This window comes from Rhinopithecus bieti, unplaced genomic scaffold (genome assembly GCF_001698545.2).
Source record: "Rhinopithecus bieti isolate Rb0 unplaced genomic scaffold, ASM169854v2 scaffold_3041, whole genome shotgun sequence".
Taxonomy (NCBI): Eukaryota; Metazoa; Chordata; class Mammalia; order Primates; family Cercopithecidae; genus Rhinopithecus; species Rhinopithecus bieti.
This window is the reverse complement of record NW_016804262.1, coordinates 2730911-2747522: the sequence shown is the minus strand read 5'-3', so window position 1 is coordinate 2747522 and position 16612 is coordinate 2730911. Positions and strand designations below refer to the sequence as shown.

General features: G+C 36.8%; 1 protein-coding gene across 1 annotated transcript in view; it reads right to left on the bottom strand.

Annotated features, from left to right (window-relative positions):
* Positions 1–4019: 4019 nt before the first annotated feature.
* FRZB (frizzled related protein) overlaps positions 4020–16612 on the bottom strand; it is a 33549-nt gene continuing 20956 nt past the window's right edge. Inside the window, exons 4-7 of the mRNA XM_017867486.1 lie at positions 12767–12832; positions 8410–8614; positions 7956–8019; positions 4020–4969 (exon numbers count right to left, since the gene is read on the bottom strand). Of these exons, the coding sequence (XP_017722975.1) occupies positions 4853–4969; positions 7956–8019; positions 8410–8614; positions 12767–12832 (452 nt within the window). The 3' untranslated portion in view covers positions 4020–4852. The remainder of the gene's footprint in view (positions 4970–7955; positions 8020–8409; positions 8615–12766; positions 12833–16612) is intronic.

The window sequence follows — 16612 nt, the reverse complement described above, 5'->3', positions numbered from 1 at the left end:
GGTTGTTTTCCCCCCAAACCCCAAAAACTTTTTTTTTTTTTTTTTTTTTTTTTTTTTTTTTTTTTTTTGGACAAACTTCCCTGAGCACAACCTTTCTTTCTTCATGGGACAACTCCTCAAGTTCTCAACAACCACCCAAGTAAAAACATGACAAATGTTTGCATTTCATCCAAAGAAAAACATGTTTAGTTGTCTTGCATTAACATGTTGAATTCCTGTCATAGTGAAAATACTTATGAATGAAAAGCAGGGGGAATTAGGTCAGGTAGAATAGATTTTCTAGATTATGGAGGACTCTGGTGGTGGGAAAATAGGGGCATAATCTAAAAGGAGAAATGAGAGTTCCCAATGGAAGTAGTCATTCTGGTTTTATTTGTAATAATTATCAACTTTTAATTTCAACTTTCTTCCAGTTGTTGTTAAATAAGATTAACTGTTTACTTTTCTCCAAATTCAAGGGAAAACAGAAACTTTAAAAAATGCTTTTTAAACTGAGAGTCACATTTTTTAAACAATTAATGCCCCCAAAATTACTTAATTCACCTACCCATCCTGTATGGAAATAATTCTACTGAAATTCTGATTTAATAAGGGAGGAAACCTGAAGAGGTGAAGTGACAGTATCTTGGATTAGAGTTGGGACTCTTATAAAGGTTTTCTGACATAGTTGGTAGACCTCAGTTTAAGAAATATTAGCTACCACTATATGCCTGACACTATGCTTTTTCTTTTTCTTACAATGCTAGGATGCATTTACCTTTTTATCAGAAATTGCAATGGTGGAAAACACATAATTTGGGAAGTAAGATTATGAGGATCTAAAGCCCAGCTCTGCTACTTACAGAACTCTGAAGTTCTAAATCCTCATTTAAAAAAAGAAATCTCTTATATGGGAATAAAACATCTACTTCAACAACTTTCAAGGAATAAGTGAGGTAACATATGCACAAGTGTTTCGTAGAGTTCTTGCCACTGTTAGATGTTATTACCCCAAACAGACAATTATGAAAGGTATGACTATACTGTTTTTGTTAATATTAATACATCTGGGAACCATACTTTTACATTTTATAGGCTGGATTTCAGTAACACCATATTAGAAGTCTCTGCTTTATTTTTACCATCTTCTTGAATTTTGTGTATTAAAATATGTTAAAACTCAGTGCTAAATATCGATCTTGAAATACTTTTAGTCATTTTACTTGTTGAAATGTAAAAGCAAATAATTTTTTGCAGAAGGTAATAGGGAGTGCGATTCGCTCACAGTGACTATCACTTTTGTATTTGCCTTCTTAATGTGTGACAGATGTGGAAAGACAGAGTTTGTCTCACCCCATCCCTGAACACTGGGTGCAACATATGGCACTGAATCAGATTACATCGTATGCGACACAGTAAAATACGTATCCGTGAAAAGAGAATCCATGTTTGCTGCTATTTAAATATTTGCTACTTTATTCAGCATGCATCTGACTTTTATTTGGCTAAGAAAATTAAAATCCTAAAGGTGAATACAATTTTCTAAAGAAATATAAATTTTATCAATCTCAAGGTTCCTGACAAAGGGGCATGTATATTAAAATTTTAGTGGCTTTAAAAGTTAGTATCTGCATGAAAACCCTGTAGAGAGGCATTAGCGAGATGTCTTTGTACTATGGCAACTAGAGTAGAAATGGTTTTGCAGTCTGATGAGAAACATGACCATCATGATAAATCATACCATCCTCCCAAAAGAGGTCTGCACAGTTTATTAATGAAGATATTGTAGCTATCAAACTGAAAAACCAAATGTACTTTATTCTTGAACTTTATACCATTAGAAATGTTGAAACAGCTGACAGAAGCCTCATACAGATGAGCAAAATCAAACATTGCCACTATAGATGGTAGTGGTAAAACAGTAGGTTGTAAAATGGCACCAAATGGAAGGTGGTTTAAAAAAAAAAAAACTGCTGAATCTAAGAATCTGGCCATCTTTTGTTTATATTAAGCATAAAGTGTGTAAAATTCCTACACAGAAACTGATCATTCCCCCTCTACCCAACCCTCACCCACACAAAAAAACTGCAGGAGCTGAAACATCTGCAGCTTTTATACATCAAAAGAGTTCCTTACTTAACATTGCTTACTGTGCTTTGAGAGAGTTGATGCTGTGAATTTGAGATAACAGTTTCTTTAAACCTCTCCTGTAGTCAATTCTTGTCCTTCTTTTCAGAGTTAACGTGAGAAGGCCTGAGGAAAATAGGCTGAGGCACCAGTACTGCTTTCTACCCCTCTGTCCTCGGGCTCAAGTTGAGGTTTACACACCAGAAAGAGAGATTCTCAGGGGCAGTCCCTCCACGGTCGTGCTTCATTACTCCCCAGTGACACCCAACTCACCTTTTAAGGCTATGACATCAGCACCTCAAAAGACATGTCCTTGCCATCTGAGAATACAGCAACAACGAGCAGATGGCAAGCCCTTTGGAAGTGGTTTTTGGAATCTCAAAAGACTATGCAGTCCTATAGGCAAAGGTGGGAATGTTTTCTTCTGGGGCTGGGGAAATTGTTGGCGTTAGAGAGTCAATCAGAAGGCAGGAATGTTCCCTTACTCTGTCACCTTTAAATGTAGCGAGATCAATCTCCAAGTAAAGGGTTTATTTGGGAATATAAGAATTACAATTGTAATTCTGGGCACACAAACTAGTGTAGCCTCTAGGTGTGTTCAAAGAACAAAGAGAAAGGGCTAGGGTTTTATTGGGGAAGAGAGGAAGGTGATCTAAATGGTTTTGAATGAAAGTTCACTGGAGCCAGGAGTGTCTTGTAGGATTTGGCAAGTTCTGACTGGTGAGTGGCAGCAGCTACTAGGTAACTTTATCTTAAGGTTAGAGTTAAGTCTTCGTGGCTTTTCTGTTGTACTGCAAAATCAGTTCCTTGAACAGGACCTGGGTGCCTTTCCCCATGGCCTCCCGACTCCATTTTAGTTGGGTATGACACGAATGACTTATTTGTAGAATCAACTTTCACATTTTTGTTGTTGTTACAGATACAGGGTCATGCTCTATCACCTACGCTGGAGTGTAGCGGCCACAATCGTAGCTTACTGCAGCTTCAACCTCATGAGCTCTCGCCATCTTCCTTCCTCAGCCTCCCAAGTAGTGGGGATTACAGGTGCACCCACCACACCCAACTCACACTTTTAAAAGAGAACATTTGGATAGATGATTATTTACCATTTCAGGAAACTTTTGTTCACTAATGAATTTCATCCTTGCTTGATTATCCTTGTAGAAGGAAACATAGCACCATTTTTGCTTCATAAGCATTTTAATTTCAGCACACCACAGCTTAGAAATTTGGTTCTACTAATAACACACATGTAAATGGCAGAGAATGAAACTTTCAAGTAATTGGCACAGGCTCTAAGGAACTCTGCTGGAGGAAGGAAGTACAGATGCTCTTCCATTTATGATGGGGTTACATCTGGATAAACCCATTCTAAATTGAAAATATCGTAAGTTGAAATTGGGTTACATCCTGATAAACCCACTGTAAGTCAAAAAATTGTTAAATTGAAGCACTGTAAATTGAATCGTTGTAAGCTAGGGACCATGTATAAAAGCATCATTTGTTCACCACAGCCCCTGGGATCTCACTGCAGCTTGGGTAATGAGAAATGTGCAATTGGTTCAAAAGCCAAATAACCTCTCTCCTGACAACCATAATTCATTTTACTAGACATTTTTCACTGAGCATTAAGCAGCACAAATCCAAATGATAACGTGCAGGCCAGTTTGCAGGCCTGTATTTTAATCCACCTTGGGTGTGAGTGCACAGACACACATGTACACAAATACAGATTTACACACACACCAGAAAAAAAACAAAACCAAACCCTGCACATTTCATCATCTAAATCTACAGCATTTTATAGAGCTATGTACTTTTAAAAACTAACACCCTGGTGCATGTCCGTACGTAATCTTTTCCTGGTCAATACGGCAATTCTGATTTCTTTTAAAAGACGAGAAAAAAATAAAGACTTTCACCAATGGGTTTATTTAAAAGGAAGCAAATTAAACAAAACTATGGTGATAACAGCAGATGTCTAGTTATAATTCATTTCCCTAATGCTGATTAATATATTCATGAACAAATCAAATGTATTGCCAAAAGAAGAATGCTACCATTAACACCCCAGCGGCTACTGGTTTCAGTTGTGCTTCTCAATCAGGCAAAATGTTTTTTCTTAAGCTCCTATTTATTTTGCTTCCTGCCAATCTCAAAAATAATTCATCTTGTGTGTTGTTTCCTCATAAACGCTTCCTGGAGCTTGATTGCTTTGCCTGTGTCACATTTGATTTCACACTGCCATTTTACCTTTATAAACTTGGAAGTCTAAGCAGGAGGAGAATGGCCAAAAGGCATACAAAAATAAGGCTGTAATTAGATCGCAGAGTATCTTTTACAGCATATCTAGCTTTCTGTATACCAGAAACCTCTCTTTGCATCCAATATTGCATTCCCAAGTGGGGTGCAGAAAGTAAATTAACATCTGGGGACTCCAGCAAAGAGCCTCTGGTATCAGCATGTTTAATTTATTATTATTGCAAAAGAACAGTTTTTCTTATGATTAGTGAAATAGAAAACTCACAATATATTTAAGAGTCTGCCCCCAAACCATTACAAAGGGGTTGGAGGAAGAGAAAAGCAGAAACCAAAAGAGAAATAGAAGTAATAATCAGTTATCACATGATTTTTGTAGTAAACAATAGAATATGATGTGCAATAGTGCAATTTTCCTTTGCTAGTCCAGCAATGCAAGTAAGTCTTAATAGGAAGTCCACTGATGTTACTTTTTGTATTTCGGGATTTAGTTGCGTGCTTGCCGGGGGTTCGAGTTCCTGCCAGACTTCTGACTCTGAGTGGAATCACTATTGCTAGAATCACTTTTACTGAGTCCAAGATGACGAAGCTTCATATCCCAGCGCTGTGAAATTTAAAATAGAAAATAGTCACAAGCACATATCACCAGGGTCATCATTGCCACGATTCTAACAACTGGGTCAGACTGAAGGTCAGATCTCTGAAACATTTTGCCACTTTTCCAAAAGTATAAATCTATCTCCCAGGGTAACAAGACAACTGATGCAATATGAACATTATTCTCTGATTTTAATGAGCACAAAGTTGCCCATCTATAATATATTTAGTAATGCTTTCTTATCAAACCTTAAACTTAAAATGTCCATGTCTGTGAATGATGACAGAAATATCTCCCTATATCTCTGGGTATTTCCTGAGGTAACAGCCAGCAGGCTAATGCTTCACAGGTACTCAACAAATGGAAGATTTATACACAGAATTTGAAGGGAAGGCTATTTTTCAACATCCTCTCTTAATACACGTAAGAACATAGCCTTTTAAAATCTATGTGATTTGAGCACTGAAAAAAAATGGAAATTTTCTGAGGGATGGGGAGGTCTCAAAATATTTTCTAAGTAATATCCACCAAGTACAATGAGAAAACAGACAAGGTCCTGCCCTCATTCTAAGTGTTACAAAGCAGGCATTAACAATGTTTTTAATAAACACAATCAAGTTTAGTAACATTTCATATTAATGTCAATAATGTTTTTATGTAATTTAAGTAAAATGGAAGTTATATTACATGAGGATAGGTAGGGAATACAAACTATAGCTGTACTTCCCAAACTTCAGACATGGATATCATATGGGGAATTTGTTAAAATTGCAATTTCATTCAGTAGGCCTGAGACAGGGCCCAAGATTTTCATTACTAACAAGCTCCCAGGTGATACCTATGTTGCTGGTCCTGGGACCACACTTTAAACAGCAAGGACCATCAGATCCTCGGGTCAGATGGCCCAAGTTCAAATTCTAACTCCACCACTTACTGTGTGAAGTTTCTTGAACTTACTAGACCTCATTTTCATCATGTATATATTGGAACTGACAATAGAATCTACTTATAAGTAGAAGATACATCTGAAGATTGATAAAAATATAAAGTGCTTAGCACATAGTAAATTTGTTAGTGTTTTTCCATTATTGAAAGTAATTCTTCATTTTAGTATACTTTACTCCACAATCTTGTCTTCATATTTTAAAAACAGTCTGATTCTCATCTTCCCAAGGAAGTCCAAACGTCTTGAATAGTCTGCTATAAGAGACTTAGGTAAACAACCATTTGCATGAAAAAAACATAATAATAAGGTTTCTCATAAACCTTATTCTTGATTTATCCACTGAGAGCAAAACTCAGCAAAGACCAAATTTGATTGGAAAAAATAACACCCTTCATAAAGCTCTTTTTACACATCTTCAAATCGACTGGAAAACTAAAATAGGAATCTCAATAATTCTGGCCAAAGGAGATTTTCTACCCAAACTCTTTAGCCCTCAATATCTGCATATGAATTTAAAATTGATCAAATCATTGGTTTCTTTCCTTTAGAATATTTAAATCCAGACTAAGAATATAAATGACTTTACAATAATAACTCTGCAAGTCCCCTGCAGAAAACAATGGGAAATATTGCAGAAAGCAATGGGAAACAGGACAAACAAGCCATGTATCCTGTCAACAACCCAGTGATATTGTTTTGGTACCAAAAGAGGAGCAGTAAGCCTTGTTACATGCTTTGCAGCAGGGATATTGAAAGCTCTTCCAACTGGTACAGGAATTTAGGACAAATTCCTGTTCTGCATTAGCAAGCAGAAAACCAAATTAAAAAGACAGTAAGAGATTCCAACATACTGAACAAGAGCCACTTTTTTCTTTAATAAACACCAAACTAATTGAAGAGAGATGCAGAGAGAATGCCCACAAGTCTGAACTTGAAATGCATCTCACTTTTGACAAATCTACTGAAGGGGGGAAGAACTTACTGGAGGGTAGCTTCTCCTTACAGAATAATGCCCTCTGCATTTTCGTAGGTCACTTAAACCCAAATGTGTCTGCCGTGTCAAGTGCCAGATGTATAAGATAAACTGCCCAGGGGTGTTTAACTTACCATGTAAATGTTTCCCAAGCCTTCAGACTTGCAGAAGGAAGAGGATGTATTACGTTTGCTACAGTTCCCACTCCCCCCACCCACCCACACATCCTTTGAGATTTTTTTTGTCCCCCTCTGCATTCCCCCACCCTATTCTTTTCTTTAAAACAGATTTGCTTAGTGCAGTAAGAAGAAACAAACCTTCTATAATACAGTAATGTACTATGTGATTTTAAAAAACGTATCAACTCCACAATCTAAGAGTTATTGGCTTAAAAATAAGGCTACATTACTGCTCTAAGGACCTAATTTGTTCAGATCTTTTATACAGAGATGAATGTAGCTACACTTTGTACATAGGAATTGGTGTTTATTCATTGGACATCATTGTTTATTTTCCTTCCCATCATTTATTCTCCCCTTCTCACAAACTGCAGTTTGTTCAAAGAAGCAATATCTCCAGGTTTAAAAAGGACTACATTTCCTAGCCTGTTTTGTAGCTAAGTAAAAGTTGCTTGATGAGGCTCTTGGAAATCTCTTTTACCTCGTCTTTTTCCTGCCTGAAATGTAGACGTGAGATTAGAGGCAGAGCAGCCATCTTGTGACCTCCGGGTGAGTATGAGTATGAAAGCGATGCCTTTAAAAATGATAGAGCCATAAGCTACAAGGAGCCTGACACCATGGAACCACCTGACCAGGACTGGACTACAGCTAGACTCCTTGTGAAGAGACATTAGAGCAACTGTAGTTAGATCTCTGATACACATACAGGGAACTCATTCCTCAAATAAAATAGACATGAAAGACAAATTCAGCTCTAGGAGTATATAAATATATGCATACTAAATTTTAATATTTCTCCTATGGTTGAAGGCAGCTATTTCATTTCAATGACAGATGGCTGGTTTTCTACTTTTGTTTTCTGTGTATTACTTCAAACATAAAATACAGGCTTACCTTAACTTTTTTACCAAGTCGATCCTTCCATTTCTCAGCTATAGAGCCTTCCACCAAGAGTAATCTGATTTTTAAAAGAAGCAACCATTTTTGAAAATTAAAACCTGTTACTGAAAAGTACAAGAAAACAGTGCCAAGAAAGACTTATATGTTTATTCTTGAATAGGACAGCTAAGATTTAGAACGGTAATTATTAACCATTTGTGAGTCACAGACCCCTTTAAGAAACAAAGGAAGTCATGGTCCCTCACCCAAGAAAAATGTAAACCTATAAACTACACACATACACCCATTCCATATATGAAATCAAGAAATCCAAGTAAAACTTATCTGTAATCCCCAAGAAGGTAGACAGATCCCAGTGTAAAAATGCGAGGGTAAGATCTCGAGAGAGAAATGCAATGAGGGTGGGATAAGCAAAGTAGTTATTCTGTATCCTTAAAGAGTGAATTACCTGGAACGTTCCTCATCTTCATAGCCCATGATGATATATTCCTCATTAACATTAAGTGGAGGGCAGAGGCAGCCAGAGCTGGTATAGAGGTTGACAGTATCCCGTGGAATGTTTACCAGAGAAGACTTTAGAATCTCCTTCACTTCCACTACTGCAGTCACATCATGGCACTTAGTCTTTATCTCTTTAACTTTAGCCCGAATGACTGGGATAAAAGACAAGAAAAACTGATAATAATATGACACATAATAGGTGCCCCATTCAAAAAAAGCCAAAGTAGGCTTCTCTTTGGTTAATTCTTATCCACTTGATATTCAATGGGCGGAACAGAAAAGTCAGCCAGATATTTTCGCCTTAGACTGTAGTGTGTGACATAAAACAACACACCTGACCTCCTAATGCCCAGCCCTTCTCCCTTTCCAATTTGTGGCTATGTATATATTCACATGTATTTATGCATGTGTGTGCATGTGCTTTTGAGAAATTCATTTAGAGAATCAAAAATTGAGTCAATAATCTGATCTAATTTTTCTCTAAAATTCCATTTTGGATGTGTATATATGCATGTGCTGTTCCAATTGCTGCCAACAGGAATTTAAACTATGTTAATTTTACTGTATGAAAAGACCCAGTACTTAAATACGCTTTATTCCTTGTTGACATTCTTTTATCAGGTCTATTGACAGGTTTTCTCAAGTGGTGGCCTCTTTAGTGTTATAAAATTGTCCTGCTCAATAGTGTTCCCAAACTGGTCCTCCAATCTTTTCACCTTCCTCATCTCGGCTCGCTGTTCAGATACTAGCTCCTTTCTTTCTCTGTGGTCAGTACAGATTATCTTTTATATTCTCCTTTAGGTGGGCTACATTTTCTTCTTTGTTCAGATATTAGGTCCTTTTTTCCTTTGTGCTCAGTACAGATTATCTTTTATATTCTCCTCTAAGCGAGCTATATTTACTTCTTGAATAAAAATTGTCACCACTAGATCTTATTTCCTCTATCTGCTTTGAAGTCAGACACTCCAACATTCCTTTCCCTCATGTGCTATGGAATATATTCTCAAATGTCAGTGGCACTATTCTACCTCTCTTGATGGATATATTGGCACCCAATTTATCTCACAAGAGCTGCTTTACTTATCAATGTAACAACAAATTGCCTTCAGTTGCAAAGTTAAAGTATGTGACTCAGAATCTAGAAAGTACAGATCTGCTTCTTTTCTGTATCTCTCCCTTTTAAAAGAGTCACGTTGTTTAGATTCCTGCTTCTAGTAAATGAGCTTTTAAAAAGAGAAGTTTTAAAACACGAAGAAAGAAGTAAAATGTCAATTAGTGAAAAGCCAATGGCATTTCTCCCAGTGCCCTTATTGCTCCAGTTCACTATCCATGGACATTATATAGAGGAAAACATGGTTTATCCAAATGAGTCAACGTTTCAAAAACTTCTTAGGCACATAATTGCAAACCGCTTTAATCTGAGCACCTTCCCACATATTTTAGAGGTTTTGGACTATAAAGGATTAGAAGAAAGTAATCTGTGAAAAATATAAAACCGGCTGATCAACCATTCCCCCATTAATGCTCCAATTTCATCACACAAACTTATTCTACCAGTACAACACACATGACAGAAATTAAATTACTAATGAATTCTAAAAGCTGCACATTTCAGTTTTCAGAGAATTAGTTGCCTCAAATATGAGAACGTGTAGCAAACAAACTGTAACTACCCAAATGTCCTCGCTTGGTTTGACTGGCAAGTGGAACCCCTTTCTATTCATGTTCTCCCTATTCTGTATTTAACAAAAGCTAAGATTGCCCTTTTTGAAATGCCATTTGGGAGAATCAGATGAGACATTCTCAACCCCAGCTAGCGGGCATTTTTGTGTGTCCTGGCTTAAGTGAACGTGCTTCATAGCATCCATCAGCTATTAGAGATTAGTGAACTGTGCAAATGTTCTCAAACTAATGATTTATTTACCCAGTGTCTACTATTTTCATTAGAAATTTTTAGCACATGTACCCACTCCAAAATAAATATCTTTCTACAAGACCTACTTTTTCACTCAAGTAATTTTGTTAACACTTAAGGAGTTTTTCCCAGAATTAATCTAAATGAAATAGAGGTTTTGTCTGAATTTCCAACTGCTCCCACCTTGACTTGTTTTCTCAATGGACACATGCAGAAGATAAAAATATTTTGGAAGTAAAATATACTTCCTTTTCAGAGTTCTTCCTTCTATTTAATCATTTGAGTACCTCCCTTTCCCAAAGAAACTGTAAGTAAAGCCCAGACAAATGACAATCCTGAAACTATGATCAACTTAGCTATTACTTGGCTACAAAAAAGAAATTATCTGCTCCTTTCCATTAATTATAATCCATATCCCATTTTATTTTATGATATTCATTCAGCTACCTTCTCTACGATCTTCATTTTCCATGACTTGTCATTCAACTTTTAACAAAAATAACAGCAAGAACCATTGCAGCACTAAAGAAGCTAGATAAAATAAAACTTGATAATAGGATACACAAAATAAATATAAATAATTACATTTCCCTGATATAAAATGTATATGTTTTTATTCTTAGTGTTACAGTATATAAAAGTTCATATAACATTTTTCAATCTTAACAAGCTAATCTCCTAGAAATTAAGGCCTCCCTTTTCCCTGGGGTTCTTCACATCAATCTGTAAAGAAGCGGGTTCTTAGATAAGCAGCCAGGCATTTGACTTCTTACATAAACATAACCTTACAAACTTAGAAAGAGCATCCATCATTGACTAAGAAAAGCTACATTCCTCTTAAGAGAAGTAGCAAGCAAAGGCCGGGCGCGGTGGCTCAAGCCTGTAATCCCAGCACTTTGGGAGGCCAAGACGGGCGGATCACGAGGTCAGGAGATCGAGACCATCCTGGCTAACACGGTGAAACCCCGTCTCTACTAAAAACTACAAAAAACTAGCCGGGCGACGTGGCGGCGCCTGGAGTCCCAGCTACCCGGGAGGCTGAGGCAGGAGAATGGTGTAAACCCGGGAGGCAGAGCTTGCAGTGAGCTGAGATCTGGACACTGCGCTCCCCCCTGGGTGACAGAGGGAGTCTCAAAAAAAAAAAAAAAAAAAAAAAAAAAAAAAAAAAAAAGAGGAGTAGCGCATTAACCTAAACCAAATTTTTCAACTTTATATTTTTTAATACCTGCATTTGAAAGAGTATTTGAAGGTAACCCTTACGAGTCTTATTCATTTCTCTCAAGGGGTCAATCCCAAAGTTATAGGGAAAAAATAAATCTGCGTCTATATATCCTATATACTTTAAAATAGTGCACATAAATGCAATAATAAAACCCTTATTTTAATAAGGTTCATTGTAAAATTCTGTTTAATCTCCATGTTTACTCATTGACTCAACATCAATAGTCTTATGCAGAGATAGTAACATATCTTTTATTAATACCATAGATATTAGAAAAAATCAAAATGCCTATGGAATACAGTAAATATCAGTCCCTTATGTATCAACCGGAAAGCTCTGTTAATTGCTCTTTCTAAATATAATGACTGTATAAATGAATTTATGACTCTAAAATATACACCAGCATCCAAAAGTACATTGTGAACAATCAAAGAAGGGACAACTTAGATTCAATAATCATTGATAAAATCGGGACGGTAATATATCTCATGGGGCAGCTGAGAAAATTAAAGATAATGTATGAAAATCACTTAGCACAGTCCCTGGCGCAAAAATGGCAGGCTTTTTAATCCTTCAGTAAGTTTATCAGCTACATTTGGATTGGTGGCTCTTCAATTAATATTTAGTTTATTAGAATGTCAGATTTTAAGTCAAGCTAGATAACAACACATTTCCTTAGCTGAATACCAACAACTTCTACAAGTGTTACTTTCCAAATTTGTCAGTGTTTTTCATGGGATAGGCTGACTGAAGAAATCAAGTTTGAGTCTTTTAACAGTTCCTTATACATCAAAGTGCTCTGCTGTTCACCCGGTGAAGCACAACTGATGGCCTATGCAACCCAACTTGAGCTCAAATCCTCCTTCAGCCTCCAGGTAGGGAAGAGTCCCATCTATCTTGATCTCTGTGTACTTAAGTGTATGGCTATAGGATGACAATACTGCCTGATGTGCTTCAGCATCAACCAAGTGTTAAGCATTTTGCCCATGTGAGACATTTTAATTGGTTGGGGCAGAGGGAAAGACTATGCTCCTAAAAGTTGTCCTTCTGTTTTTAAGCCTTATTCTTAAATGGTTCCACTCATTTACATGTGCACATACTCATGGATGCACCCATACACCTTTCTTAACACAGCAGTTTATACATCAACCATAAAGTTTTCCTTACCATAGTTGTAATTATTCCGGAAATAAGTCTTCTGTGTAGCTCTAATAGGCTTACATTTACAGCGCTCTGAAAAACACATTTTAGTTATAAGCACATTTCCAATATTAGCTTTCTTTTGTTTACTCACATTTTTTGCCGAGACTAGATCTCAATTTGGTGGTCAGAAAGTTCTTGTCAATTCTGTGTGTCTGGCCTTTTTCTCCTGAAACTACATTCATGTTTATTCTATCTACACGTCCTCTTATTCAACGTCAGTACGCTCATGAGAATGAGTTTCCATTCTCAACAAACCACCCAAATCCTGAGGAAATGCTATTCACCCCCATGCATGAGAAGAGCATGACCCCTTAATCCTGAAAGAGGTATGCTTCATGCTTATGGAAATGTTAATATTATGAATGCCAACTGGCAGGCAATTTTCTGCCTACGCTCAGGTAGCTGGTTTATCCTGTGGACTACCACCTAATGTTCACATACTTTTAACAGGCGACACAGCACTCCTCCTACTATTAGCTCCTAGATCTGAAAGCAACTCAAAGAGATAAGCAAGTGTTATTACAACCCAGTGAACTTGGTGAAGTTCTTAAGAGGGTCAGTGAGCCTCTTCTATAGGTAAAATAGCTACCATTCAACTCAATGGTGTTTTGGAGCTTGTTGGAGGAAACTATGCATGTATTTTGAGAAGAGAAATTTCATGTTTTAAAAATATTTGGTGAGTAGTGACCAGAATGCATATTTTATGTATATATTAGGTTGGTACAAAAGTAGTTGTGGTTTTGGCCATCATAATAATAACAATTCTAGGCCGGGCGCGGTGGCTCAAGCCTGTAATCCCAGCACTTTGGGAGGCCGAGACGGGCAGATCACGAGGTCAGGAGATCGAGACCATCCTGGCTAACACGGTGAAACCCTGTCTCTACTAAAAAATACAAAAAACTAGCCGGGCGAGGTGGTGGGCGCCTGTAGTCCCAGCTACTCGGGAGGCTGAGGCAGGAGAATGGCATGAACCCAAGAGGTGGAGCTTGCAGTGAGCTGAGATCCAGCCACTGCACTCCAGCCTGGGCGACAGAGCAAGACTCCGTCTCAAAAAAAAATAATAATAATAATAATAACAATTCTAATTATCTCAAAATGTTTCATCTACAGGGTAGATTCATTTGACATCTTGGAGAGTAGATTGTTATGCCTTTTATAGAAGAGCAACACAGTTAAGATCACTTAGCTAAGAAATATACATCATAAGCATGGCAAATTGTCAGGAATTAATGTCAATATAAAAGTAGAAAATAATACACAATTATCTTAAAATGTTTAATTATATATGAAGATTTCTTTAAATAATGCCCCTGAGAAAGCTTTATTAAAATTAAATGGTATGTGCTTCTCTTTTGACACAGAAAGGAAATAAGAACACATAAATTAGAGAAAGGACATCAACAAAAAAAGTTTTGCTTAAAAGGCATTTTATGGCTGGGCACGAGGGCTCACTCCTGTAATCCCAGCACTCACTTTGGGAGGCCAGCAGGGTGGGGCGGTAGACGGGGGAAAGAAAAATCGCTTGAGCCCAGGAGTTCAAGACCAGTCTGGACAACATGGCAAAACCCTGTCTCTACCAAAAAAAAAAATGCAAAAATCAGCGGGTGTGGTGGTGCGTGCCTGTAGTTTCAGCTATTCAGGAGACTGAGTTGGGAGGATCACTTGAGCCCTGGAAGTCAAAACTGCAGTGAGCCAAGATCACGCCATTGCACTCCAGACTGGATGACAGAGTGAGACCCTGTCTCAAAAAAAAAGAGTTGTTTTATGTTAACATGGGGAACAATAAAAGGTAGGAACTTCTGTTGACCACTGGTATTTTCTAAAGAAAATTGATTTTATTTCCAGTTGAACGTGTTGATAATACACTTTAAAGCAGCAGTCCCGAAAAGAGTATCAGCTTTCCTGCCAGAGAAATAAGTATCTTTACTGGGGATAGGTAGCGGCAGCAACTGTTGCTCTTGCCCATGACAGAAATGAGAATTCCCCAATACCACACACAGCTCCTTCCCTTGTTCTCCTGATAATTTTTAGCACACAATTTCTGTGACGATCTCAGCCAATAAACAATGAGTAGCATTAGTGCTTGTTGCTATTTTGACAAAACTATTCCAAAATAACGTTATTAGCAAAATGATTGTATTCTCATTTAGAAGAGAACAAAAGTTACCCAGTTTTGGCTTTCGGTACAGTATTTTATTCTGTACTAAAATGTTATATGTATTTTCAAAGAGATATTCTTTAGATGAGAATATTTCTGAAGACGTAAATTCTATGGTATTAGTTTATAAATTATCTTCATCCATATTATATATAGACTTGTGATGTTTCTATTAAAATAAATATCCACCAAAATAATGCATGTCAATAAATTACACATTTGTAATTCTTCAGAAATTTGCATAGGTTAAAATAAAATTATTGGCAAAACTATAGCAACTGTTACTGAATTGAGTCTAATTTGATGTTGTTACTTACATGCCTTTGCTTGGAGCATAAACAAATGGATTCCATAAAACTTTCCAGGCAGGGATTTTTAAAAATTATATTATAAAATGATTTAGTAATATTTCAAGTAGGCATTTACAAAGCAATGCATACAACTACATATACATAGCTAGACTATTACCTAATAGCTAATGAGCTAAGCAAATATTCTCAGGACTAAATTTTGCTCATCTGCAATATGCTTCTTATTTCTGCTGGTCTCCAAGGTGACAATGTCATACTAAATATATATTTTAAATATTTATATGGGATAATATGTCCCAATCCCTAGCTCTTGACATAAGCAAATTATCTGTCTAGTTCAAGTAGCTTGAAAAAATAACAGTAATAAGGAGAAGCTGAGTTTATATCCACAAAGCTCAAATATGAAAGAACCTCCTCTCATTTATGCTTGTTCAACCCAAACATTCATATCTTAGGTTATTCATGAAAAGTGTACCTTAGATCAATAGATCTGAAACATAATCCTCATCTAAATTATGTTTACACACATCAACATATACATCCCCACAAGCCCAAGAGCTGTGAAATTGTGAAGAATCATAGAGGTATGTTGCATCCATTAGCTGTCACCTTTCTTGCGCCTGCTACTGTAAATCAGATGTAACAGTTTATTTTTATTATCAATAGTTGATTTCTTGATATTCTTTTTGGGGGGCCTGTAGCATTACCATCATTTCTAGTTTAATTGCTAGTAATCTTTGGCAAAACCTAATGGCACAAGCTTTTTAAGTTTTGGCTTTTAGAATGAAAAAATGAAATCTATTATTTACTGAGCTTTGCACAAAACCATTAGATACTGATTTTCTGTATTTCACTGTTGAGAAGAAAAGCTTATAAATGAATTAGAATCTGCCTTGGTGCTTTATCTAAGGAAAGAAATATTTTAAAAGTTAAAGGAGTTGGTTTTGACAAAACAGGCTAAGAAGTGACAAAGAGATCTTCAAACACAGGCAGTTTTAACATTAGCAATTCATTTACCTCAAAGCCTGGAATTAATACAATACCTTCAATTGTGGGACAGAGTGCAGTGCTACATCTTAGGAGCAGCCATGGAAAGGACAGAAAACTGTTTTCAGCTTAGTTCTTCCTCACATTCCCTCCACTCCTCTTGCTTGATGTTTCTAGTGACTCTCCTAATATTAATGATCTCCTACATATCTGCTAATGAACCTGGAGACTGTTTATTACCTAGTAGAAACGTAAGTTCATCACTCTTGTAGAAATCTGAGTTTGCAAAGTTAACATGCCCAGTACTTTGCAGAACTTGGTCTGCAATGCAAGGGAAATGCCCCATGATACACA